Raw genomic sequence first — 24,536 nt, 5'->3', positions numbered from 1 at the left:
AGAGTTTGTATTTAAAGGCGAATCGGTCTCATCATAATCTAATTCCTATTGCACAGATCCATGGATATCATAATACATGGATCTAAGTCTCAAAGAACCTTTGGGTTAATGAGAATTGATTCCCCCGACGAGGGGAGGTCAGAACTTCATTCGCCTCTAAGTTGTCCAAGGATGGAGCATCAACCTCCTTGACCATTCGACGATCATGAGATCGGGAGGAGCTTGTGCGAGAAAGGAAATATATCCCAACTTACGAAGGTGAAAGCAAAGGATGTTGAAAGGCCGAGGTGTTATAGATCCGATACGCTGAGAGGATGAGGTAATTAAGAACTTATCACCTTACAAGGAGAACCAGTGCTAAGTGGAGAGGGCTCCTAATGGGGGCCTTAGAGGCTCAAATGAGAGAATAAGTCTCACCCCTATGATTAAGGGGGATTTATAAGGAGGGGGTCGATCTCTTTTCTCCCACATTGAAGACAAGTATCCTATTAAGTTGAATCCGAAAGGAAATCAATTGATGAAAGGGCACCTTAGAGAGCGAAAAAGCGATCAATGTGCGAAGACTTCCTCGGAGAGCGCAAAAGTGATTGATTTGCGAAGATTGTATCAGAGAATGCAAAAAGTGATTGATGTATGAAGACCACCTTGGAGAGTGGAAAAGTGACCAATGTACGAAAAGCACCTCAAAGAGCGTAAAAGTAACCGATGTATAGAAAATCCGACCTGTGTTAAAAGAAACTCATAACGACATAAAGCATAAGACAAAATATGTCCAATATATGTGAGTCGAGAAAATACAACCTGCATCAAAAGAAACTCACCACGACGGGAGGCACAAGATAAAACATGCTCGTGGTGCGTGAGGCAGAGAGGTCGGGAAACCTGACCCCCTCCTCCTTCGCTTAAGGTCATCGTTGAGTCGTAGAGGTCAAAAAACTTGAACCCTACATTCACTCGAGATGAGGAGGTTAGGAAACCTGACCCCCACCTTTGTCTGAGACATGAAGGTCGGAAAACACGACCCCCTCCCCCGCTCGAGACATACCAATATACAAACTTAACCAAGTAGGGAAGAGATGGCGAGGTCAGGAAACCCAACCCCATCCAACCAAAGTGCATCCCTCGATGATATGAAGAATAAGTCGACGATAGATCACCATCAATATTGCACGGGCACGATGAACTAAACATGTCAGATGAACTAGATGTGCCACTAGGTTGATGATGGATCAAAGAAGCATAAGCTTGATGTACTAGATGAACTAAACGCTGCACTTCAAATCTCTCTCATGAGAGCCCCGAAGCACACCTTTAAGGGGGGGGGGGGATACATGATAAGGAGTCAATTGTTAGCTAATTATCATTCGATATATTACCACCATATGGTGTCTAGTGTTGAAAGAGAAAAATGAAGGCCACTCTCCACCTGTCTACCCACATGGGAAAAGGTCTAAGACATGGTTGTTCGTTGCCCCCCCCTCAGTCGCTCACATTAATACGAGGCTAAGAGAAATATTGGAGGCAATTAGAGATTGCCTCTTCGTAAAAGATTTCATGAAATAGTCTAGCTTTTTACGATTAGGTATAAAGGCTTATCTTCAATATAATGAATAAAGGATCATCTTTTTAACCTCGTTGGAGGGATCGGGTCGAGAAACCTCTCAACCTCGATCTTCGTACAAGTAATATTTCGAGAGCTCAACATTTTCATGTCAGAGGTATTTTGAACAACCCTGCATATAAGAGGCTGGCTCACATCAAGTTGATCAGAACATCAACAACTTCTTTCATAAAAAAATACCTAAACAACAAAATGAACACACAAATAAGTGTTGTTGTGATTTTTTAGCTTCATTTTGATTTCTTATCTTGCTTTGTCTTTACAACTTCATCAATGTTGATAGGGCATATTCTAGGGTCACCCCTTGCGACAACAATCAGTAGCCACGTTAATACCAACATGGAGCCTCAGAGCTAATATAGTGCATCGCATCGACATCACCTTAGACTCGGGTGGGACGATCGCTTGTCTCACACTGTCTGAGGCTGTACAAGATGGTGCACATAGCACAAAATCATTCTGAAATTTCGAACATAAACAGAAGGTGGCCGAAGTGATAAGAGAAGAGAATCAGCCAATTGGCTCATTCAACATCATGATGCATTTCAAAAAACCGTCTCGTCCAGTTAATTCAAGAAAGGTGCTTAGATGATTTATATGTCAGTTTTATATGTGACAATTATTTGAGGAATTCAAATGCATCTACTGCAGGCCCATCTCTTTTATCTATAAGCTATCGATTAATTCTTTTCCCCCAACAACAAACAATTTTTTATCGCTAAAGCCATTTTCCAAGCTGTATACCATCAAACACATATTGTGCAAATAAGCTTCTGATTTGTATGAACAATCTAATGGCTTGGTAATCACAAGAACCATAATATTACCTACTTCATCATCACGAAACTTCTCGAGAACTATCTTACTTACATCTCTAACTCGAATGTTTGATAGTAGCACTGCAGCAGAAACATCGACTCAGAATCCTACAAATAGATCTGCTCTGGCAAGCATCAATCCGGAAACACTCACTATGTGATGAAAAGAAGAATAAGTGTCTGATCAAATTAAGATCCAAATCATAAATTGATTACAAACTTACAAGATATAGACGAGAACCTAAAATGCACATGCTGAGTCCATATTGTTAGCGAACAAATATATCATGGCCGTTGAGTCAGCACAGCTAGGTCCACGGGTCGATGTCGGGAGCCTATTGTGGGGTGATCTGGATGATGAGGTGGCCAGGCCCTCGGGAAGGAGTGTTGTTGGCGTTGGTCGAGATTGGGGCTGATTAACAACTCCACATTGTCGGACGACTGGTGCTCCTGTGCCGAGTCCCTCGTCGTCAACAAGTGGTCGCCCTCCTGCAAAAATGGCCTCCGCCGGATGATCCCCGGCTATGGCCCCTCCGACGATCAAATTAGTAACAAGAGAGATTGCTTTTCTTTTTCCCTTTTGTTTTTTGCCTCTCCCCTGGTTGGAGGCCGGCTAGGGGTTTTATACTATGGCGCGAGGGTTGATGGTGCGTCGATTCGACGTCGCCGCAACCCCCGAGGGATGAGACGACCCTTCTGACCGGCCATCATTCCGGGACGTGCAGAGCAGCGTCAGGCGACATCGCTCTGAGCTCCCGGGACGGGACGTGTGGCATATTTTCAGATGTTCAAATACACAGGTTCCAATCAATTCACCGTCGGGAAACGGGGGTTTATCATCTATTACAAGTTCCATCTTCCTTAACCCAACATTTCAACCCACAAAATCTAGCTGGGAACTTAAGGTGGAAAATTCCAACCAAACTAGCCTCTTTATTTGATTAACTGAAACTGTGAAAGAAGGGCAATCGCCATGCACGACCGCACATTACTCCTAGTATGGCGGACGCAGGTCACGGAGGACATATTTTGTCTCGATCATTACGTCGAACAGGTAACGTGCAGGCCTCCTAGACTGAAATCAGTGACCAGACGACCCGATAGGAAAGGGGTAAAAGGCTGCCGTTTCCCGTGATTTAGGGGGCCGGTCTTTACTTCACCGATTACGAAGAGTAAAGCTCAAGGAATAAAGTGAAACAGCGTACGAACCCTTTCGAAAGGCACGCCGCCAGCAGCGATGATGAGGGCGACGCAGGTTGCCTTTCAGCGAAGGAAGAGGACCGACGCTGCCGCTAACACTCCACCTGTGAACTCATTCAAGATAATTGATTAATAAGCGATATCAAAAATAGACCAACAATATCCCATGTCAAATCCACAAGCATAAGAATGATTTGATGACACAGATTTTTTCTACTCTCACCGAACGAAACCCTCCACGATCGGGGGCGAGCCCTCGGGACGAGTGGCCCGAATCGTGGAATATGCTCCACAAGATCCAAAAGCCAACCGCAATTATAGTCGGCATCATAAATATCTTGCAAAAGCCAACCGCAATCTTTTCGTAGCGTGAATAAGATTCTTCGGGGGCGAATAGGGAACCGCAAGCGCACGGCTTCCGGCCCGCCGTCGTTCTTCACACCCAGCAAATCCAGTCAAATGTCGGCGTCCGAGACCCGAAAGGCAAAGCAAGTCTCGAGAGCAAAACCGACCCCGCTCTTCCCTTCCAATGGGCGGAACTAGGTAGATTTCTTTCGATTCCGCGTCATCCTTCTCCCCACCCTCTTTCTCTCTCTCCTATTAATTTCCATCCTCGCCTTTCAAACATTTGGCATCTCTGCTGGCCTGCCTGTCTCTCTCTTCCTCTTTCCGCTTCTTGCAGCTAAAGGCGACCACCACAGTATCTCTGTTATGCTCCTCTGAAAGTGAGTGCATCATGCTGTTGCTCTTTGTTCTTGGTAGAAGCGTGAGGGCTTGTCGTGTCGTGATTTCTCATTTTCTGTCGAATTCAAACCGCAAATTAAATTAATGTAAATCGTACCATGCGGTGGCACCAGTGGTATTTTAATTCAAAGGCGTGCTCTGTTCTGCCAACATAGAGCATTTGGTGATCGGACACTGGGAATAGGTTTCTGGAGATGATGGAGTCAGCCAAGGGTCGATCGGAGGTGGAGTTCCCCGGCCGTGCCGTCTCGCCTTGTTGGAAGAAGAAGGCGCCCGACGCCGGCTTCTTGGCCAACGTCAAGGACCACTTCGACCAGTTCGTCAGCACGCCCATGGATCAGCATAGGATTTGTCTCAAGAAGACGATCAGAGGGGTAGGTGACCTCGTCAAGCTTAGGAAGCAAAGCAAGGTATGGAGGATCTCTTCTTCTTTTATCATCTTGAGGGGAATTCTTTTAGAGAGCGTTCGTTCTAATGGTCTTAGGAAGCAAGGCAAGCTATTGCGTCGTCGGATTCCGCTTCCAAAGACGGAGACGTGGATACGTCGAGGTAGGATGAGATCTGCAGTGCCTCAGCTGCTGCGACGGAGCATTCTTGTAAATGGCAATTGATCTGCAGAACACATTCTGGCAAAATTCAGTGTGATCACTCGATACTATAGATAAAAAAAAAAGGCATCTTCTTCTTCTTCTTCTTCTTCTTCTTCTTCAAGAATAAAGCACTAACCATGTTGATTTATTGCGCATCCTGCAAATTCCATGGCTTTTATTGTTTGGCTTGACGATTTCCATGAAGATCTTTTCTTGTGTCTTGCATACTTCTTCGCTAAGATGCACTGACAGCGTCCCCTTATCTATTCGTAGAGAAATTTGGTACTCCATCTGCCCTTTGTGTTGACACGAAATTGTCATGGAACAGATGACATCTTATTGTGATGTATTAACTGATCTCTCATTGTTTTGATTCTTCGCCATTGACCTATGAATGAGCAGGAAAAGGGTGGTGTTCTTTTGTTCGGAGAAAAAGAGCGAAGCGAAGTTGACTTCTCGCGTGCGCCAACTCAGTAGGGAACCGTCGAAACTTTACAGCCTGTGTTTGGTGAATGGAGTTAGATCATAGTGCATCACTGCATTAGGTTCCTCTTCCTCTTGCTTGGTTCACTTGTCTAAACCTGTAGTGGCAGGCATATGTAGTTGCTCAAAATTCAGTAGAAAGATTGGAAAAAGCTTCGGAGATAGAACAAAGGAAGGATTCTTTTGTTTTCCTAATGAGTAGCGGGGTATGATATTAGCGTTTTCATCTTGTTTAGGGGGTGGCAGAGGGTAACGTCAAATGGGAAGGCACCGAGGGACGAGCCGTCCCGTCCAAGCTTTGATACGGAGCACGCATGACTCCGTACTCCGCCCACAGCCCAGTGAGATGTTTGTTTTGTCTGGGCAATTCAAGCTGGCTTGTTACTCGCAAGGCAATCCAAGTATAGCTATTTTTGATATCACGTTTCAAATGTAAGCTAGAAAAGCTTGGGAATTCCAGATCCCTGCAGCTGGATTCTGCTGTATGATTAGATTAGATTAGATTGTAGGAATTGGATTGTATAAAATAATTTGATCAATGGGTGATTTATTGCTTAATAAATTAAGAATAAAATTCTTAAAAGACAAAATAAAAATCTGCCGTTCTCATTTTTTTTACTCCTTTTGTTTTTGTTTTATTTTCGATGAAAGGGGTTAAAGACGCACTCCTCAAAAGTGATAAAGACACAAAAGGCGAAAACCTCACGACAAGATCAATAATGACATAAAAGGGATTTAAGATGCCCTCGTTGTAGATGAAAATGAAGGGTGAAAGTCGATGATACGTCTCGATAATAAGAAACAAGGATAGTGAATAAAGAATAAAATTAATCATATTTTTATTATTAAAAAAATACTCTATGAAAATAAAATAAAAACTTAAAAAAAAAGTTTTAACCGAAAATAATTTGGCTGCTATTTTTAAATGTTTATACTCAAAACTAACTAGCACACACTTCACCCTCCTTTACTTTGGGATAGTAAGACGATAATAGTGAAATAATTAACAACAGATGTTCATCTATTCCACCCCAAACGCATCGTCGTCAACATATTAATGTCAAGTAGAAAGGATGCTTTTCTTCAGGCACTTATTCACCTTATTTTAAAAGTCTTTTCTTTTCTATTCTTTGATAATAACACCCACTCATACGACTGCCAAACCACAACCATCAGTCTACTAATACTGCAAGACCCAAAATGACGCCAGACAACAGACAAGTCCAAACTTAAAGATAACCAAAGCAGCAGATAACTACGAAGCCCAGCCCTCCGATCGCGGCAAGCGAACGACCGCCTTAGCTCCTCCAGTACCCATCCGACGATCCACCGCCGTACCCGCGGTCGCGGCCGTAACCACCGCCTCCGTCACGGCGACCGCCGCCGCCGCCGTACCCGCCGCCGCCGCCGCTGCGAAAACCTCCTCCGCCGCCGCCGTACCCACCGCCTCCGCTGCGAAAGCCTCCGCCGCCGCCGTACCCACCACCTCCGCTGCGGAATCCACCATCGCTCCGGCGGTTCTGGGCCTCGTTTACTGTGATGTTCCGGCCGTCAAGGGTCTGGCCGTTCATCCCCTTGATGGCGTCCCTCATCGACTGCTCGTCGCGGAAGGTGACGAACCCGAAGCCCCTCGACCTCCCCGTCTCTCGGTCGTTGATGATCTGCACCGTAAAACACAACGAAAGAGGTCTGAGATCCGAGATCTAGTAGGGAAAAAGGATCGAAACCCGAGTTGAGATCTTGGATCTGGAGAAGATAAGGGACCTTAGACTCGACGATGTCGCCGTAGGTGCTGAAAGCCCGCTCAAGGGAGGCGTCGTCGGTAGCCCAGGCGAGCCCGCCTACGAAGCAGCGGAACTCGACGTCGGAAGCCGCCATGGAAAGGATCGGAACGGAACCCTGAACAGGAAAGGACGGCGGAAGAGGGGGAGGTAACACCAACCCACCTCTGTAGGAGCACAAGAAACCCCAGGGCACCCCCAAAAGTACATATATAGAACGAGCGCTGGCGGATCTGGCGGTAACCTCACCGCCCTTTAGGTCATTTTACCCTTCCGCCTTCCTTATCGCTCCTGTGGGGGTGCGGCGGTCACCCTCCGGGCCTCACCGCCATTTGTTTAGGGTCCGCGAATACGTGTCCCCCAAACTTTCTTTTATGTGGAGCCTTCGACAACTTTGACGGTGGGTCCCATGGTAGGGCCGTGACGTTCGCGTACCCGCGGATTCTTGCGAAAATATCTTAAGGTGTCAAGTTATGGTTTTGCCCCCTGAGCGGAAATATTCCTTTCTTGTCCTGTGCAAATCAGATTTTTAATATATATATATATATATATATATATATATATATATATATATATATATATAAAGAGAAAGAAGAACACTTGGGGTATCTTTAATAAGGTTTATTCAAAGACTAGTGAACATTTTGGAAGATGATCGTGATTAATGCGTGGCTAATTCGTTTGTTTCGACGAGTAGGTTTTCTTGAGCAAGACCCTACAAGCGTGTGCATATAAAGGATTGAGAAATAGATGGCTTCATTCAGAAGTCGTCACCTTCAAGCAAACTCGGTTGTTGGATAGGAATTTATGTTTCAGTACCGTTTGTTCTTATGGGAGAAAATATAGCCATAAGTTTGACATGGACAGCCAAAAGGGAATCGATCTTCATTCAGGGATGCAGCCTTATCCTCCTCCCGCCTTTGTTCCTTGTGAAAGACCGTCCGCCTTCCAACCTTCACCGAGTGCGAAAAGCAACTTTAGAACAACTTTATATCTGAACCACCGAAAGTGATGGCCTCACGACCATCCAATAAGCCGTGGATGCGTCATCGAGCATTAGAACAGTAGTCATTATGTTTTTGTACGAGTATAACCCTACAGCTTTCCCATATTTTTACGAGGTCTAGAAATTTTTAGATGTCTATCTTACCGACTATCGCACCTGTATCTGATGTAGGGAAAAAGGCAACACATACATAAGTAATGTAATTTCAGATTAATATGCCACTTAATAACATAACAAAGAATCATAGAAGAGAAAAAAATGTTGGGAATAATCTCATCCGACGTGCCAACATGGACGATTTCATTCATAGACGCCAATGGATATATTACAAAGCTATCTTTGCTCATTCACCGAGAAAGAAACAACAGAGACCCAAAAAGAGGTTTGAAGATTATAAAAGCACTGTGGACGCTTGCTTCCCGTTTAAACGCTAAATTACCAACTCTTTTGCCTTTCCAAAACATCATTACCTGATGACACTACACATCAAAAGATAAAAAAGATAATTATTGCATAAACTATTATTTATTCTGACAGATTATTTTCAGCAGAAAACAAGATAAAATAATATAAATTATTAATATTCTGAAAGAAAATAATGGCACATAATAATGTTAAATGATCAGGCACAAAACAGTAATAGATAACACTGAACATGGTTTATACTAAGAACAATAAAACACGGTACAGTCAACAGTGTAGAAGATAATAAAGAAGCCTGTACACACAGTAAACTCTCCACAAAAAATAAAAAAGGATCTTGATGGACTCGAACCATCAACCTCTCGATCGAATTCGACCGAGCGCTCGACCAGTCTGAGCTTGAAGATCCACAAGCATCTCAAGAAACAAATTTTAATGATTTTCCTTAAATACAGTACTTCTTTTAACACTACATTACTTCTTTAACGACTGAATGGATTCTAACTAGTAAAGGCCAAATGTTACAAAGAGAAATCCCATTATCGAGAAACAACATTAAATTTATGTTATACAGCGGTTATTCAAAGGAGAAGCAGTAATTGGGTTCCAGATAAAGTTACAGCCTAAAAAAATTCAATAAATCAATACTTTGAATTACATACCTTATTGACAACAAAATATCAATATTTAAAACTAGATTATTAATTAAGCAACAACAAGATAATTCAATTTATCATATTTACTCAAATATATGATACGATTATTTCAAATTACCAGATTCCACTATGCAACATTACAATTGCCACTTAATAGATCAAGGCAACTAAAATTAAGCTTGCCAAAATTTAATCTGAGAAATTGTTTGCGCAACAAATAAACAGTGCAGAAATGATAACATTCAAGCATCCAACAACCATAAGTGGAAATGTCAAAATTAATAACAATAATACTAATAAATGAACTGCTCAAAAAAATATTAAACTACAATAGAAATATATTAAACTACCAATCGTTATTAAAGATCTGTCAAAATTACATATCAATCCACAGTAAATCATAAACCATATAATCCCAAATAAATGTGTGGAATCTTGGTTGGCAAGAGTGACAAGGATATGAAAATATTGATTAAAAGTATAAACTGGAACCACCATAAGAAAAGGAAAATCCAGTATGCATATGAAACCATAAACAGATCATATTGCAGAACAGTACTATTTTTAGAAAAACTTCCAATCCAATGTAAATAATAAAATTAAAGATGCAAGGTAAAATTAATGTAACAAAAACAACAGACATGACGTTAGTTCCCTGTAACAATATATAATCAATGAACTCTAATATTTATGGAAATACCTATCACAATATTTAAGATGTTCCTTATATCAAGAAGTGTGTACTCTGCTAGCGATGATCACTGCATTACAACAGGAAAAAATTTTGACTATTCCATTCACCTGAGTAAGCATAACGGTATAACATTCTTAATAAATCATGCTACAGCAATAACAATTAAACATAAAATTCTTATTTGCCTACAATCAGGTATGAAGTCTGTAACAGCAAATTGAACATACACACCATCGGGCCTTTTATTGCAGGTATGAACATAACAAACAATCTGGCGAAACTGAGATATTATAATAATGAAGTAACAGAAGCTAATAAATCAATTTCAATCACATGACGCACATTGAGAAGATATAGTTTTGACAAGGCAAAAATGTAGAAACTTCAATGACAGCAACTTCATTGTATTATGTAAAAATATTATCAAAACCAAAGAAAGAGCTTATTCTGTCCCCAGTTGTCCTCCAAATCCAAAAGATTGAAGAGTCCACTAGAAGGACAAGGAATAAGCTCAATGTCTCCACAATCAGCAGCGGGTAATTTATCACATACCAACTGACCTCAAAAACTATCAAACTTGATAAATAAGTTCAGAAAGGAAAAAACGATACATCTTAACATTCAAAACTAATGGAACTATGTAGCATATATCAACATTAAATCAAAGGTAAAGATGGATTATGCATATAAGCGTGGACTGAATAGAGTGAGATTATTCATAATGACGATCAAATTTTAGTTAGTAAAAATAATAGGAGACGTATGTCATAACTTTCAATTTCGATAATGGGTGCGCTAGTGGAGGTAATACCAAATAAGATGACAAGTAAACGAATTAGAATGTGATGATTGCACTATGACCCTCTGGTATTTTGGTCATGCAAGGTACCCTTAAAGTACTAGTTCAAAGAATCCAAGAGCGAGTTTACTAGCGACATAGAAGGATCACAATAACGAGACAAGGCACACGAGGGTGAGAACCTGGGGTACGAAAACACCCCATGCGTTCCCACCAAACACACGAAAATTGGCATACTTTATTACGGTTCTTTGACCTGCCATGCGAGCGCACCCAATATGGCAAAGGCCGAGATGACAGCCTAATAAGATTAATCACCAGACAACATCCCTATTTTACCTTACCCTCGGAGGAGATCTCTGGCTTTACACATCCACTACATCAGAAAGAACCTTATATTAACAGGAGAGCACATGAGATCCATTCATCGACGACCTACTCATATTCAGATCCAGATTGTCCGCGGGCGAGAATGCATCGATCAAGTCCAAGCAGCCACAACGCCGACCAAAAATCACCGTGATCTGTAAAAAAGAATTCTAAGTCACCGTAATACTTCTTCCATCGCCAAAACCTACATTTGCAGCAACAGATTCATCAATAATTGCTTAGGATTCAAACAACCAATCAACAAATTAGCTTACCGATCTACGAATATTATGAGTAAAAGATTAACAATTTACAGGTTGAAACATCGGCGAAGACGCTATGAGCCAAAAATCAGAAGAATAGCGTATAATATTAAAAAAGCAATGAAGGTGAACACGATCAAAACTAGAGAGGCATCACCTACACGCCAAAGATCAGCGTCCTTTGTTGCCAGACACTCCCGATCGAGAGCCGAACGATGGCTGCGGAAAAGGTAATCCACGAGACGAACGGGACGACAAAGCCTATATATCTCGATGAAAGGCGAAGAACGTGGAGTTTATTGACGAAGAAACAAAAAATGGACGGCCAGATGGAATCAGTAACTTTTTGATGGACCTGATGCTACCACGTGTCGGTAAAGTCAGTTGGGCGCGCACCGATTTTCCTTGCCTGACCGCAACGTTGGGTGAAGTCATTGCTTACGTTTTCATTACAAAGGATTCGCTTCGCGGTCGGAATTCCACATAGGGAAATAGACGAATCAACGAGCTAGATTGGTGGGATCCGGGGTGCTGGGCTCCTGTTTGCTGCTCATGACCCCATGCCAAATCGGATACGGAAATCAATTTCACGTTCCGTAACGATATCGAGTCGGCGGATAACAATTCGAAAACCGCTTGTCACGTCCTTTCTGTACGCTCGCTTGGGGGTGATCGATTTGAATACGGATATCTTTGAATTTTATATAACTATATTGGTATCAAAATCGCTAGTCGTTAATATATTTTTCTTTTTTGAAAAAGATAAATAATAGGAATTACAAATGAGGATTGACCACTCGTTAACCTATCGATCTGCACAATCAATCCGAAGATCTGATTGCGACATTTGAGCATATCGACGCAGTTATCTCATCACGCTTATTTCCCTTTTAATTTTTTTTCTGGAAACCGGCCTGTTTCTCTCCTAAACTCCATGGGAGATTTAAGGGCTGTTTGGTTGTCTTTTTAACTAACACTTGGTCATATATACATTTACACGAATTCGAATCAGAATATGGACTCGAACTTTGTTGTTTGACCATCAAATTGTTTTTATTGGAGGCGTCCAATCAATTTAATTTTCAATCTCACCTATGGAAAACTTATTTTGTAGCATCTTTTTATATTTCTCCGCAAAAGAAGAGGATGGCGGGAGAACTTGGCGCCAATTGATTCCCGCGTCCTGGTGTCCTTAAGAACCGCTTTCTACGCTTCATAACCAAACGCACCTCCTGAAGCCAATCTCTATTCTCTCGTCGTCTCTCCGAAATCGACGTGGTGGCGGATATGGGAAGCGGCAACGCCGGCATCCAAGAGCCGTCTCCCGAGCTTCAGAAGGTGGATCAGAATGGCACCCCTCGACAGGGAGAAGGCCTACTTCCGACCCACGATCTCCCGCTTCTTAAGGTCAAGAAGCTCTCCGACAAGGCCGTCTTGCCTTCAAGAGCTTCCCCTCTATCAGCCGGTTATGATCTCTCCAGGTGAAGAATGCGTAGTTTTCTGTAACTTGCACCGACTGTCTCCGCCTAACTATGCTGTATCTTCTCGATCTCAGTGCGGTGGAAACGAAGGTCCCGGCCCGAGGAAAAGCTCTGGTGCCCACCGATCTTAGCATTGCCATTCCTGATGGAACTTACGCTCGCATCGGTATAATTTCCACACCCCATATCGTGATTTCTGATATCTGCTTTGATCTTGTCATGTTCATGCTACGGGGTGTTCGACGAAATGAGTCAAAGAGGGTTCCCCACCATCATTTACTTTCCTCACTACAGCTCCTCGGTCCGGATTAGCTTGGAAGCACTCGATTGACGTGGGAGCAGGCGTGATCGATGCGGATTACAGAGGGCCACTGGGCGTCGTTCTGTTCAATTTCTCGGATGTAGATTTCGAGGTGAAGGAGGGCGATCGGATTGCGCAGCTGATCATCGAGAGGATCATGACGCCGGAGGTCCTCCAGGTCGATGATTTGGACTCCACTGCTAGGGGTGTGGGAGGGTTTGGGTCTACTGGAGTCTGATGCTGGATGTCGTTGTTGACATAGCTCTGCTTTGGTTCTGATACCTCAAACAGATGGTCTGTTTTTTTCTGTTGCCTTGATATCAAAGGTTTAGTTTTGATGACCGTTTGGTTGCTGATCTGCAACAATGAAACGAATCCTGTAGTGAATGTCCGGCATATAGTGCATCTTGAATTGTCACTACCTCTACCAGACATTTATTTCTTTGTATTAATGTCATTTAAAGCTTAATCCCACCAATATACAACAGCCCCTGCTTTCGGTGTACTTCTAACCTGGGCAATCATGCGCGAATCAATCAAATCCGAGAACGATATCAACCAATCATCCTTGGTCTATTATTAGTTTGGCTCGAACTCCTTCTCAATGCGGACACTGCTCGGTCACGTAAATTTCTCTTCTTTGTGGATGTCAATATCCTTGACTTTTTTTCAGTGCCAGCGATTGAAAGAGCTGTTCAATGTGATATCATAGCCTACGAATTTAGCGTGTGGATCCCACTCATTAAAGTTTAAGTTGCTTGGAATAATAAGAGGCGATATCGAAAATGGCATCTCACCTAATTGACTCGGGTCTCTGCGTGCTTGCCTCTCCTTAAGAAAACATGTGAAAAGAATCTAATTCAAAGGCCTACCGACACCTTATTCTACTATCCTACCATGTCAAGTTTTTTGTTTGTATACTTCTTATAATGAGTAGGATTATTCTCGTCGTTTGTTGGGAATTCTTCGAGATGAGTTTATTACACCGGACGTACAATAATACAATAATCAACATTTAAATATTAATCACCAATTAAGACATATATAAAAGAAAAAAAAAGGAAAATACCCTCTCCTCCCTCTACTACTCGTCTCATTGCGGCTTCTCCTCTGTATTAAAGAGAAAGGGGTTGACTTGTCCCATTCCAACCGCCTCCATTCCTGAGACGACATGAGAGACCGAGGCGATTCCCTGCCCTCGATCTCCGCGACCCCCAAGCGCCACTCCCCCTTCCCTCTCTTAGGCATGGGCCGGTACAAGCTGTGGGTCTGCGCCGCCATCCTCCTCCTCGCTCTCTGGTCCATGCTCACCGGCACCGTCACCCTAAAGTGGTCCATCGGCGGCGCCGACAGCCCCTCCGACGCTCCCGTATTTGGCGACCTCGACGTCCTGGTCCGCCACTCCTCGAAACTATAATATGGCTTTGTCTTCGGTTCCTCTGCGCCGTGATCTCTTGTCTTCGGTTCCTCTGCGCCGTGATCTCTTATTTCTTCTGTTTTGGCTCGTGTGATGTAGGAGGTGGAGGAGAGGGAGAAGGTGGTGAGGCATATGTGGGACGTGTACGTCCACAGCCGCATTGCTCGGCTGCCGAGGTTCTGGCAGGAGGCTTTCGAGGCGGCGTACGAGGAGCTCGCTGGCGACGATCCCTCGTCCAGGGACGCCGCCACGTCCGAGATTGCAAGGATGTCGATGCGAATGGCGGATCCTGAGCCCAATCAAGATGCCAACGTAAACTTCCACTTGAAACCGAGTCCAATAACTGATTTCTATTCTGTGGCTATTTGGTTTTCCTTTTCTCTTATCATGTAATGTTATTTCTTTTGCAACTTAGCTTGCTTGAATGATCAGTATAGGTAAGCATCACTTAATTTTGTTCTCTTTTATTTCTGCGATTTAAGGGGCACAATGGATTTCCAATGATATAAAATAGGTTTTGCAAAAGAATTAATGTCGGATAAAGCTTTATTAGGAATTCGGTATTCATTTCGGATGAAACATAATTGTTATCAGATTTCTTCCGAGACTTGTATCACTAATTTGTTTATGTTCATTCCTGTTTATGTTGACTTGTTTGCTTGCATGTCTTCCAGAATGGCGAAGAGGAGAAGAATCAAAGGGACGGAGATGGCAGGCCAATGCCGAACTCCTCATCACTGAAAGCTCAATCATAATGGCATTATCCAACTTCAACACAAACCGATGCGTCATGTACAAGACATGTGAACAAGCTCTCATCTAGAAATTAATTTTCTTTCTGAAGTTTAGCTTTGGTGGATGCTTGAAGTTGGTTCTATAATCTGTTATGGCTCAGTAATCTTAATGCAAACTCACCTGAAAGTTTGACTCCCATGCGCACGTTCACATTCCTTCCCGAAAACGTCACCGTAGTCTTCTCTTCCAATGGCCTCGTCGCCTGCCGCGGCCTCTTCCCCGTCTTCCCTTACAACTGTATCTGCAACCCCGCCACCGCCCAATGGACGGCGCTTCCAGAGCCGCTCCACCATGTGACCGACTCCGTCGCGCTCGTCTTCCGGCCGTTGCCGCTCAACTTTTCCGTGGACATTTTGGGTTCAGTCTTTTCGTTGAGCAGAGAGTTGAAGCGGCGGCTTCTGGGTCAAGTTGACTTATCCTGATGCATCATGTTACAGCATTATACCGAGGATGCTGATACAGAGCTCTCGTTTACAGGGGATTCGGAGCTTTAAAGCCTCATCAATTATGCCACATAAACATTAGATCTATGAACCCATAGTAACTTACAGCTTGATCACTTGAAATAGAGACGCACAAGAGTAAGTTGTGCATATAGGATTTGGTACACCATCCACCACCTAAATTCTTTACATTTTGGCTTTACAAACATTTCCACCAGCTTCGGCATTGCAAGTTTCACAATCACAGGTGCACTGAGATAAGGTTCCCTTCAGTCTCTTCTTTTATTTACTATCTGCAGTTGTTCTAAAACACCAGACTCGGTCATAAGCTTTCAGATTGCGTGGTCTTCTTTGACATGCTCCTATCTTTCTTTGGTGCTCGACTCGAACTACAGCCCCAACATTTCTTGGAAGGCCTTCATAGATGAAGCTGGCAATCCCACGACCACCGTTACACTCTTCATTCCATTGACCTGAGGAAGAAACACCACCACCTTGTGCGGCAGCTCCGCCGGGCCGGACTGAACCGCCTCGCCCCACCCGAAGTCCGAGCTCATGAACTTGAGTTTGGTCCACGTCGTGATCACCAGCGTCGCGGTCAGGGACGGTCTAGCCCGGTTCGACTCGAAGTAATCGATCGCGGACCGAATGAACCGGTCGGTCGTGTTCCGCACCGCGGCCTGGATCAACCGGGCGGCGAAAGAGACGGGGTTATCCTGCAGCTCGCCGGCCTCGCACAAGCAGCAGCCGAACACGACCCCGTTCCCGAAGAACCCCACCGGGAGCGGCGGCTGGAACCGACGCCGGACGTCGACCGCGAACAGAAGCTTGGTGTTCTGATGAGGGTCCATGTTAAGGGCCCGTGTCCAGGATCTCCAGATGAAGGCGGAGAGGGCCACGAAGCAGGTACAGGATCCGTCAACGGTGGCCATGAGCTTGAGCCGGTCCAGCTCGTCAGAGCCGAAGGTGAAGGCCCGGTACCGGTTTGGCTCGGACTCGAAGAGTTGCGTTAGGTTCGATTCGTCCTCGAGCTCGGCGAACTCGTGGTGGGGGAACTCGATCTTTGGGGGGTGACGAGCTCGTTGTATAGTACGGTCCAGGAACGGGGCCCGGGAAAGGCGACGGTTGCGGGCCGTCTCCGCCCACGACTGGAGGAACTCGACGCTTGATATCCCGTCTGCCATGCAGTGGTTCATGGCCAGTCCCACGACGAACCCACCGCACTCGAATCTCGTCACCTGGATGGCCATATAAACGTGATCCATATCATTAATCAACTTCATCTGGTACTGGTAAGAAGATTGCTGTCATATATAGACAGGCATTTACGTCACCTGCACAGTGAGGAGAGGAGTCTGCAAAATGTTCTTGGCTCGAGAGTCAACATAGACGAGCTTCCCAAGCTTCTCAGGATCAGGGATGGAGATGTCCCCCACCACCTCCATGCCGCACTCCGCTGCCGCCTCCACGAACGGCACACCCCGCCCGTCGCACTTCACGATGAGCTTCCCCTCCGGGCTGATGGTGAGGCTCCCCGAGAAGGGGTAAAAGTGGACCAGCACCTTGGCTAGGGCGTCTCTCAGGACCCGGCCGACGTCGGCGGTGCTCCTGTCGGTCGCCGCCGCGAACAAGTGCACCGTCTTCATGATCCCGGCGACGTTCTGATCTAAGTTCGACAGGAAGTAGAACTCGCCATCTCCGGCGACCTCAACGGGGTGCACTCTCACTGGCTCCGATCTCGTAACAATGAACGTGACTTCACCATTGGAATCTCTGTTATCCATCTACGAATACATGAAGAAACAAAATCTAAGCATTTCTAATGGGTTTTAGAGAATGATAACATATTGTAATCGGACTAATGGTATATAAATGAGATCGGTAAAGATACAAAGAGCAATGAACTTTAATCGTAAGAAAGAATGGTTTTAAGCACAAAATAGAAAAGAAAGATCACGATCAATGCGACACAAGAGATTGCCATGGCCGAACGAAGACTGCCTTAAGAACGAACAGCTCTCGAGCATGGTTTACATTAGGCCATGATCCATGTTCTCTAGAGTAAAACACTAGGCTGTAAAGCGGTACCCAAACGAAGTTCTGTGGACAGTGGACGATGGACATATATATAGAAGAAAGGGCAATGCTGGTGTTGGGATTGACAAATGCATAAATGTAGTTTGGTGAACCGGTTGCAGTGTCACGACACTTGAGACTTGTGACAGCAACTTTTGATCTCCCTATTCAAGGTGAGCTTGCAAAAGGATTCATTCTCATGAAGCTTTCTAGGGTGGCACAGCTGCTTTTCCAACCACTATTAGTGGTTCTCTTCATGTGCTGCGATAAGAGGAACTCAGGCTTGACATAAATGGTGATCAAACCCATCTCTCTGCGACCCAATAAATCAGGGTAGGTGCAACTACTCTTGAAGTCGATGAATAGACCAACACCAGCTGGTCTTTGGTCGAAATCGTCTTCCAAAGTGTTGGATCAGATGAAAAAAAATGAAAAAAAAAAGAGAAAAATGTCACGTGATACTCGACATTACATAGCTGACGTACGTATCACATACATGCATGGTTCTTAAATCAAAGAGTACTTTATACAGTACAAGGAGCCCAATCTGGTTTCGAGGCATTCACGCTTCGTCTTCTCCCTCTTGCGAACACTGTTCGCTGACAACTTCGGACCTGCAACGCAAAGTTCCAGCAGAGTAGACGCGGATGCTGTTTCCTCCTGAAGATAACTTTAGATCCCGGAAAACCATGCCGGGATTGGATCGGCAGAGGCACTCCTTGGGCATGAGAAGCACCCTCACCATGCAGCTCTCCTCCAGCCACGGAGCTGCATGGAGATGGGAGGGCAGATCGACCAAGAACTCTCCGAACTCGTCCGTCGTTCCACATGTCCAGTTAGTCTTCCTCGTGGATTCCCCATTTGTTCTGCATCCCACCCCAATTCTGGCGCCTTCAACCACGCAGCAATGTCGATGTTAGTCAACTCTTGAACCATCTGGTTTTCGTTTTTGGCCCACAATTCAATTTTTATATCATTTTTCTTTGGATATATGAACATCGAAGAGGTAACCGTGACAAAAACATTACACCTCATGAGAGCCAAGTCGCCGTACCCTCTAAGGAACAAAGACATCATCAAATATTCCGGAGAAATGGAAGGGGAAAAGAAAAAGGATTTCCTGTTACATCAAGCATTATATTATTCAATAATCTATAATTCAGATCATAACCTCAAGAATAATCTATAATTCAGATCATAACCTCAAGAACAAAAGAAGATTCATATATACTGCATCTCAAGATTGGAGAAATCCAGACACTAATGTATTCCTACACCAAAAAAATGTGTTGTTGCTTCAGTTGTCACTCACCACGTTGACCTATTAATTAGGATCACCCAACAGATGAAAATACTTCTTTATCTTCCAGCAAAAATGTTCGAATGAAACTCCTAAAAATGAGGATGTGTAGCTTCCATGGACTGAAGAAATTTGGAATGTTCGTGTGCAGATCATGAAAGAAGTAAGATCATCATGTCTAACACCACTAGTAGAAAAAGGAAACTAGATCGAACATGTGTATTCATAAACACTAGCTCGGTTCTTTCGAGTTCATGATATATATATTTATTGCATCTAAAACATCGCATAACTGTTTGTCTGCATACTGTTCGATTATACAATGGTTGATCCCCTGTTTCAGGACCAATAGACTAAAGGAAGAAGAAAAGGCTGTGTGACCTGGAACAGGGAAGGTGACGGGGTCGGATCCTGGCCTCAAGCATGCATCGCAGAGGAGGGTGCCGGCGACAAGCACGGAGGAGATCCTCTCCTCTCCATATCCTGCCAATCGCACAAGCTCCGCACGCGTGAGCTGCATGGAGAACTCCTCGCTCGTCAACGCCGAAGCACACAACCTGGAGCTAAAGAAGGACGACGACGCCACCAAAATGGAGGCCCCGAGAAGAAATTCATGCGTCTTTGGCATCATCTTCTTCAGCACTATTATCTGGCTGGAAGTGGGATCTCAGAAGTTATATATATCACGCACATACATATGGTTCTGACAATTAATGAATCGTGGGAGAGGTGATTTATAAGATTAGGATTGAATTTTTGGACATGACTAAATGTAGCTCTCGAGTGGTTGTTCAACCACTGAAGCAACCTCTTCCGTGGTGGCAAGCGAGGTAAGTGACAGAGATGCGTCGCCATACGCACTCAGCTCTTTACACAGAGAAGAAAACTCGGAAAGAATAAGATATTTGATCCGTAATGTTGTAAAAAAAAGTAAAACGAATTACTACAACAAACACATACAACGTATAGTTTCAAGCATTCATGCATTCGAAGTTAGGTGCATGAACTTGTGATCAACGCAACCTTTCTTGATGATGATTTTGCTAAAATTTTCTTGTCACTGATCACCTTCGCGAATCTTTGCAACGATCAAAATATGTCAGCATCTGCACTTGTTGCTTTGTAAACCAGAAGAATGCCATGTTCCTTTCCTTTAAACGCAAGCAAAAGCTTCCCCTGTATCAAACCAGACTTCTCCAACCATCCTAGAACTAGAACTCACAGGTTACCTTGTGAATCCTGGTGGGCAGTCGATCTATTCTGAACATTTCTGTCGCTTGATTTCGGGAGTCAAGGACATGTCTCACCTAACAACTGCATTGCATTGTGGTACCATTGCTTATTGCCTCCGTCTTCAGTGATTGGTGTTCCTCTATGTTTTGGAAACCAAGACGTGTCACGTTACAGTACGAATTAACTGAGTGTCGAGAAATTAAATGAATTTTCATTAAAAAAAGTATTATATATATAATAATAATAATATAATATAATTGTACAAATATTCATTATATTTATCAATTATCTAACTATCCATCTTATCTCAGATATTCTCCAATACTCGCCTCCCGTTGTTCCGCTAACTTGAAAATTCACTATACTATCAGCAAATAATCTATATCATGATACGTCAAAATAGTTTTAGATTAGCACAAATATTTAGTAGGGAATAGAGGTCAAAGATAAACCTAATAATAATACACTGATCAAATATGATAATAAATTAATTTTGCATATGATATGTGAATCACAAAACAATAATTAAAAGTACAAAATCATAAGAGTAATCAAGGGTGCATACATATTCTTTATATAATATTATCCATAAATACAACCAGTGTAGTTATCTCAAAATTAGAAATTCGTAATAATTTTAAAATTAATTAAAAAATGAGTGAATATTCATCTCAAGTGGAATATTTATTTTTTAATTATATTTTATGATAAATTGATAAAAAAAAGTTTTAATCTAAATCGACTTTTTTAAAGTTAGGAAATAGAAATCAAATCTTTATTTCAAAATTATCTCATTAGACTCCGAGGCAAGTTCTCCGATCTCTCCTTCTTAATTATTATTATTAGATAAATTTTAAAATTTTATATCTAGATGATATAAAACCTATTTTATATTTATTAAAAAATATATAAAAATATTTAGAAATGTTTTTAGATATTATAGATCAAAATATATAAAAATCATGAATAAATAATCATTATAATTTTATTTTGGGTAACTATCTATTTTAATTTTGTTCTACATAACTTTTTTTTTATATCTCAGAAATATTATCATGTCCGGCGCGACCTCGAGCACGCATCTCGGATTCGACTCATATCCAGTGGGCCGGCTTGCGCGTAGTCGGTGCCTCTTAATGGACCGATGGCTTGGCATGTTCAGCTCGGTCAAGTAATGGGCCGTGGTGGCCCAAGGCTAGTAGACCGAGTTCTCTGTGTCCCGCAGACTCTGCAGCCCACTCTCTGTAGCCCACGTACGACCCGGTACTGCAGCCCATCCCGTTTTCTCTTTCCCTCCCTCCGACGAATGTGCCGAGCACGTGAGCCCTTTTTGGCTTCTCTAGAATTATTATCCCAGAATTGTAATGAGCAGTTCGACCTAATATAAACCCTATGGTATGGACTTCGGGTTTGTGCTATTAAGATTAGTTTTCGAAAATTATGGCCATATGATGATTGACTCTAATTTATTTCTTTTGTATTTATTATACTACTACCTTTGTATATGTTTTGAGAAAGATTATGTAATATGAATCCTTTTCTTTATGTATATCATCAGCAACATCAAATATATTTGGACATCATATTGGTGCAGAAAGCACACGTCCAATAATAGTCGATGAGTTCTTTTTTTTTTAATCTCCCAATAATAGATAGAAAGAACTCTTATGTTACTCATAATAATAGATATAGTAATATCTCTAATCTATCAACACTGAATGAAGGTACCATTTTTACTTTTACTTTGAGAACTCGGTAGATCCCAAAAGGAATCGCTGTATTAATATTCGTGACATCAATAGGACCTATACATGTCCTCATATTATATCAAAATTATCTATCATTTTATAACATATCATCATGACTCGGACACACAAGACAATGTAATGATTGATACTCACTGTATGATGGGTACTAAGTTCTTGTGGAGCACAACCATACGAAGATATCCGATCTATATCAATCAAAGTAGATCAATTATGCATGTGTCAATACATGTATAAGACGGATCGACAAATAGATAAACATATTACTTGTTTATCATGTATCAAATTTAATCATGTGTGTGCCGAAAGTATGAAGTAATTTCTCGATAATCCAATCAAACGACGTGAAACTTGTGCCCTCTCTGTGTAATAAACAATCAACCATGGAGAGGAGAACCCAAATCCAAAGTCTATAAGAGTAGGTGACACAACACCTCCATTGCCCTCGCACCTCCGAGAGAAGCAGGTGATGGAGAACACACAGGAAGGCCTTCCGACTGACCAAGAGTTCCACCACGACCTCGTCTCCAGCCTTCCACTCGAGGAAGGCATGTCGCCGGTGCGCCTCCGAAAGTACCAAGGCGTTTGGATGTCGGAGTACTTCCTGGTGGGCACCATGAACGCACAGCGATACTTCAAGTCTCGCCCCACCGACATCCTCCTCGCCAGCTACCCCAAGTCCGGCACCACCTGGCTCAAAGCCTTGGCCTTCTCCACCATGACCCGAACCCGTCACTCCTTCGGTTGCCATCCTCTTCACCACCTCAACCCCCATGAGTGCGTGCCACTCCTCGACGAAATCGCCGGCAGCCTCGAGAGTCTCTCCGAGATCGACGCCGCGAGCGATCCTCGCCTTATCAGCACCCACCTGCCTTTCTCCCTGCTACCCGAGTCGATCAAGAGCTGTGGTTGCCGATTGATATACGTTTGCCGGGAGCCCAAAGATACGTTGGTCTCTCGGTGGCACTACCACGGCAAGATTGTAACAAATATGGGGAAGAGCGAGGTAATTCCTTTCGAGAAGATGTTCGACATGTTCTGCGATGACATCATGCCAAGCGGGTCGATATGGGAGCATGCCTTGGGCTACTGGAACGAGAAGACACAGACACCGGGGAGGGTGCTGTTCTTGAAGTATGAGGAGATGTTGGAGGATCCCACGGGAACGTTGACGAGGTTGGCCGAGTTCATGGGTTGCCCCTTCACCGAAGAGGAGCTTAGGGTGGGAGTGCCAGCGGAGATCGTAAGCCTCTGTAGTTTTGGGAACCTGAGAGATTTAGCTGTGCAACAGAACCGCAGAATCAGCCCTGGTGGTATCATGACGACGGAATCTTACTACAGAAAAGGAGCAGCCGGGGACTGGAGGAACCATCTCAGTCCAGAGATGGCTGAGAAGTTGGATCGGATCACCGCGAAGAAGCTGCAAGGAACAGGTTTGACTCTTGGGCGTCCCGTCTCGGAGACCACCGCCATGGACGCTTAATTAATTAGTTCCCAGCCCATGGAATGGATTCTGCTTGCAGTGTGCTTCGAAATTTCTACTGTGTCTGTGTGGTGTGATGAATTATGCTTGTGCGATTGAAATCAAATAAATTAGATCTAATAATATTATATAATATTACGATATGTACCCTTTTTTTTTTATTGAAAAGAATAAATCATACTCTATTTTCAAATCTGAAATATCAATCTGAGAACTTGATCCTTCTCCTCTCTTCCTATTTTTTTCACAGGACCACCTAGATTGATGGATTAGGGGATTAGGGGATTAGGAGAGAAGGAGATTGAAAGAAAAGTCTTAAACTCTCAATTGTTGAGATGCTATTCAGATACACACTTAGTTCTTAGAGGCCACACTTAACCCTTAGAGGTCCTGTCTATTTATAAACGAAAACAGAGGATCTAGGATAAGTTATTAGGAGAATTCCTCCCATCAATGTTATCTCCTAAGGAATTCTATTTTAACATGAACTTATTGATCAATAATCATAATTAAAATTTAATAATATTTATAATATATCTTATTTAATTAAATAGAACCACAGTTACATTTCCAATAAAGTGAACGACAGGTCCATTGTTTGTTTGCTTGGCAAAAGAGAAGCCGACAGCCAGCAATCCGGTGGATAAAAAGAAAAGGTTTGGTTGCGGGAGAAAGCAATTCGGTGGAAAGATAGATTTGAAAGGATCTTGCTGCGTCGGATAATGAATATATATATAAACCAGGCGATCTCCTACGTGATTATTGAAGGAGATTAACTTATGCATGTAGTGACA

At 43.2% G+C, this 24,536-nt stretch overlaps 6 protein-coding genes and 3 long non-coding RNA genes across 12 annotated transcripts; 4 read left to right on the top strand and 5 right to left on the bottom strand.

The window, feature by feature from the left end:
• Positions 1-2,600: 2,600 nt before the first annotated feature.
• Positions 2,601-3,996, bottom strand: LOC135610007 (uncharacterized). The gene is made up of 2 exons (XR_010486005.1): positions 3,863-3,996; positions 2,601-3,743 (listed from the first exon to the last, which is right to left on the bottom strand). It is a non-coding gene; the product is annotated as an uncharacterized LOC135610007 (long non-coding RNA).
• A 27-nt stretch (positions 3,997-4,023) lies between these two features.
• LOC135610006 (uncharacterized) lies at positions 4,024-6,032 on the top strand. 3 transcript variants are annotated; one of them, XR_010486004.1, is made up of 3 exons: positions 4,024-4,182; positions 4,322-4,793; positions 4,868-5,173. It is a non-coding gene; the product is annotated as an uncharacterized LOC135610006 (long non-coding RNA). The 3 variants fall into 3 exon arrangements; XR_010486002.1 differs by lacking the exon at positions 4,024-4,182 and adding an exon at positions 5,376-6,032 and having other exon boundaries at positions 4,189-4,793; positions 4,868-5,255; XR_010486003.1 differs by lacking the exon at positions 4,024-4,182 and having other exon boundaries at positions 4,189-4,364; positions 4,497-4,793.
• A 524-nt stretch (positions 6,033-6,556) lies between these two features.
• Positions 6,557-7,559, bottom strand: LOC103981442 (glycine-rich RNA-binding protein 7-like). The gene is made up of 2 exons (XM_009398170.3): positions 7,221-7,559; positions 6,557-7,117 (listed from the first exon to the last, which is right to left on the bottom strand). Exons 1-2 carry the CDS (start codon positions 7,332-7,334, stop codon positions 6,755-6,757), a joined length of 477 nt encoding a protein of 158 aa, XP_009396445.1. The 5' UTR covers positions 7,335-7,559; the 3' UTR covers positions 6,557-6,754.
• Positions 7,560-10,404: 2,845 nt separating this feature from the next.
• Positions 10,405-11,687, bottom strand: LOC135609022 (uncharacterized). 2 transcript variants are annotated; one of them, XR_010485664.1, is made up of 2 exons: positions 11,605-11,687; positions 10,405-11,389 (listed from the first exon to the last, which is right to left on the bottom strand). It is a non-coding gene; the product is annotated as an uncharacterized LOC135609022 (long non-coding RNA). The 2 variants fall into 2 exon arrangements; XR_010485665.1 differs by having other exon boundaries at positions 11,609-11,687.
• A 917-nt stretch (positions 11,688-12,604) lies between these two features.
• LOC103981441 (deoxyuridine 5'-triphosphate nucleotidohydrolase) lies at positions 12,605-13,703 on the top strand. The gene is made up of 3 exons (XM_009398169.3): positions 12,605-12,928; positions 13,003-13,094; positions 13,223-13,703. The coding sequence occupies exons 1-3, from the start codon at positions 12,735-12,737 to the stop codon at positions 13,465-13,467; spliced, it is 531 nt and encodes a 176-aa protein (XP_009396444.1). The 5' UTR covers positions 12,605-12,734; the 3' UTR covers positions 13,468-13,703.
• A 655-nt stretch (positions 13,704-14,358) lies between these two features.
• LOC135610005 (uncharacterized) lies at positions 14,359-15,577 on the top strand. Its single transcript, XM_065103890.1, has 3 exons — positions 14,359-14,622; positions 14,746-14,958; positions 15,321-15,577. The coding sequence occupies exons 1-3, from the start codon at positions 14,401-14,403 to the stop codon at positions 15,399-15,401; spliced, it is 516 nt and encodes a 171-aa protein (XP_064959962.1). The 5' UTR covers positions 14,359-14,400; the 3' UTR covers positions 15,402-15,577.
• A 394-nt stretch (positions 15,578-15,971) lies between these two features.
• On the bottom strand, positions 15,972-17,976 carry LOC135610003 (omega-hydroxypalmitate O-feruloyl transferase-like). Its single transcript, XM_065103887.1, has 3 exons — positions 17,842-17,976; positions 17,219-17,668; positions 15,972-17,122 (listed from the first exon to the last, which is right to left on the bottom strand). Exons 1-3 carry the CDS (start codon positions 17,866-17,868, stop codon positions 16,274-16,276), a joined length of 1,326 nt encoding a protein of 441 aa, XP_064959959.1. The 5' UTR covers positions 17,869-17,976; the 3' UTR covers positions 15,972-16,273.
• A 426-nt stretch (positions 17,977-18,402) lies between these two features.
• LOC135610004 (uncharacterized) lies at positions 18,403-19,972 on the bottom strand. The gene is made up of 2 exons (XM_065103889.1): positions 19,642-19,972; positions 18,403-18,851 (listed from the first exon to the last, which is right to left on the bottom strand). Exons 1-2 carry the CDS (start codon positions 19,889-19,891, stop codon positions 18,523-18,525), a joined length of 579 nt encoding a protein of 192 aa, XP_064959961.1. The 5' UTR covers positions 19,892-19,972; the 3' UTR covers positions 18,403-18,522.
• Positions 19,973-22,728: 2,756 nt separating this feature from the next.
• Positions 22,729-23,742, top strand: LOC135608703 (flavonol sulfotransferase-like). The gene has a single exon (XM_065101728.1). It carries the CDS (start codon positions 22,729-22,731, stop codon positions 23,740-23,742), a length of 1,014 nt encoding a protein of 337 aa, XP_064957800.1.
• Positions 23,743-24,536: the final 794 nt, after the last annotated feature.

The sequence above is a fragment of the Musa acuminata genome, chromosome BXJ2-4 (assembly GCF_036884655.1).
Source record: "Musa acuminata AAA Group cultivar baxijiao chromosome BXJ2-4, Cavendish_Baxijiao_AAA, whole genome shotgun sequence".
Classification (NCBI taxonomy): Eukaryota; Viridiplantae; Streptophyta; class Magnoliopsida; order Zingiberales; family Musaceae; genus Musa; species Musa acuminata.
This window is presented reverse-complemented; position numbering and strand designations above follow the sequence as displayed.

What these genes read in the sequence shown, in the direction of transcription:
- LOC135610003 (XM_065103887.1), bottom strand. Translation starts at nt 17,868, where the DNA reads ATGGCAATCTCTTGTGTCGCATTGATC. An exon ending in TCTCTTGTGTCGCATTGATC is followed by an intron (nt 17,669 to 17,841) that starts GTGATCTTTCTT and finishes ATGTATTCGTAG; the next exon opens with ATGGATAACAGAGATTCCAA. An exon ending in CTCCTCTCCTCACTGTGCAG is followed by an intron (nt 17,123 to 17,218) that starts GTGACGTAAATG and finishes ATGGCCATCCAG; the next exon opens with GTGACGAGATTCGAGTGCGG.
- LOC135610005 (XM_065103890.1), top strand. Translation starts at nt 14,401, where the DNA reads ATGAGAGACCGAGGCGATTCCCTGCCCTCGATCTCCGCGACCCCCAAG. An exon ending in TTGGCGACCTCGACGTCCTG is followed by an intron (nt 14,623 to 14,745) that starts GTCCGCCACTCC and finishes CGTGTGATGTAG; the next exon opens with GAGGTGGAGGAGAGGGAGAA. An exon ending in AGCCCAATCAAGATGCCAAC is followed by an intron (nt 14,959 to 15,320) that starts GTAAACTTCCAC and finishes CATGTCTTCCAG; the next exon opens with AATGGCGAAGAGGAGAAGAA.
- LOC103981441 (XM_009398169.3), top strand. Translation starts at nt 12,735, where the DNA reads ATGGGAAGCGGCAACGCCGGCATCCAAGAGCCGTCTCCCGAGCTTCAG. An exon ending in GCCGGTTATGATCTCTCCAG is followed by an intron (nt 12,929 to 13,002) that starts GTGAAGAATGCG and finishes TCTCGATCTCAG; the next exon opens with TGCGGTGGAAACGAAGGTCC. An exon ending in TGGAACTTACGCTCGCATCG is followed by an intron (nt 13,095 to 13,222) that starts GTATAATTTCCA and finishes TCCTCACTACAG; the next exon opens with CTCCTCGGTCCGGATTAGCT.
- LOC135608703 (XM_065101728.1), top strand. Translation starts at nt 22,729, where the DNA reads ATGGAGAACACACAGGAAGGCCTTCCGACTGACCAAGAGTTCCACCAC.
- LOC103981442 (XM_009398170.3), bottom strand. Translation starts at nt 7,334, where the DNA reads ATGGCGGCTTCCGACGTCGAGTTCCGCTGCTTCGTAGGCGGGCTCGCC. An exon ending in GCGACATCGTCGAGTCTAAG is followed by an intron (nt 7,118 to 7,220) that starts GTCCCTTATCTT and finishes TTTACGGTGCAG; the next exon opens with ATCATCAACGACCGAGAGAC.
- LOC135610004 (XM_065103889.1), bottom strand. Translation starts at nt 19,891, where the DNA reads ATGATGCCAAAGACGCATGAATTTCTTCTCGGGGCCTCCATTTTGGTG. An exon ending in CGTCACCTTCCCTGTTCCAG is followed by an intron (nt 18,852 to 19,641) that starts GTCACACAGCCT and finishes GCGTGGTTGAAG; the next exon opens with GCGCCAGAATTGGGGTGGGA.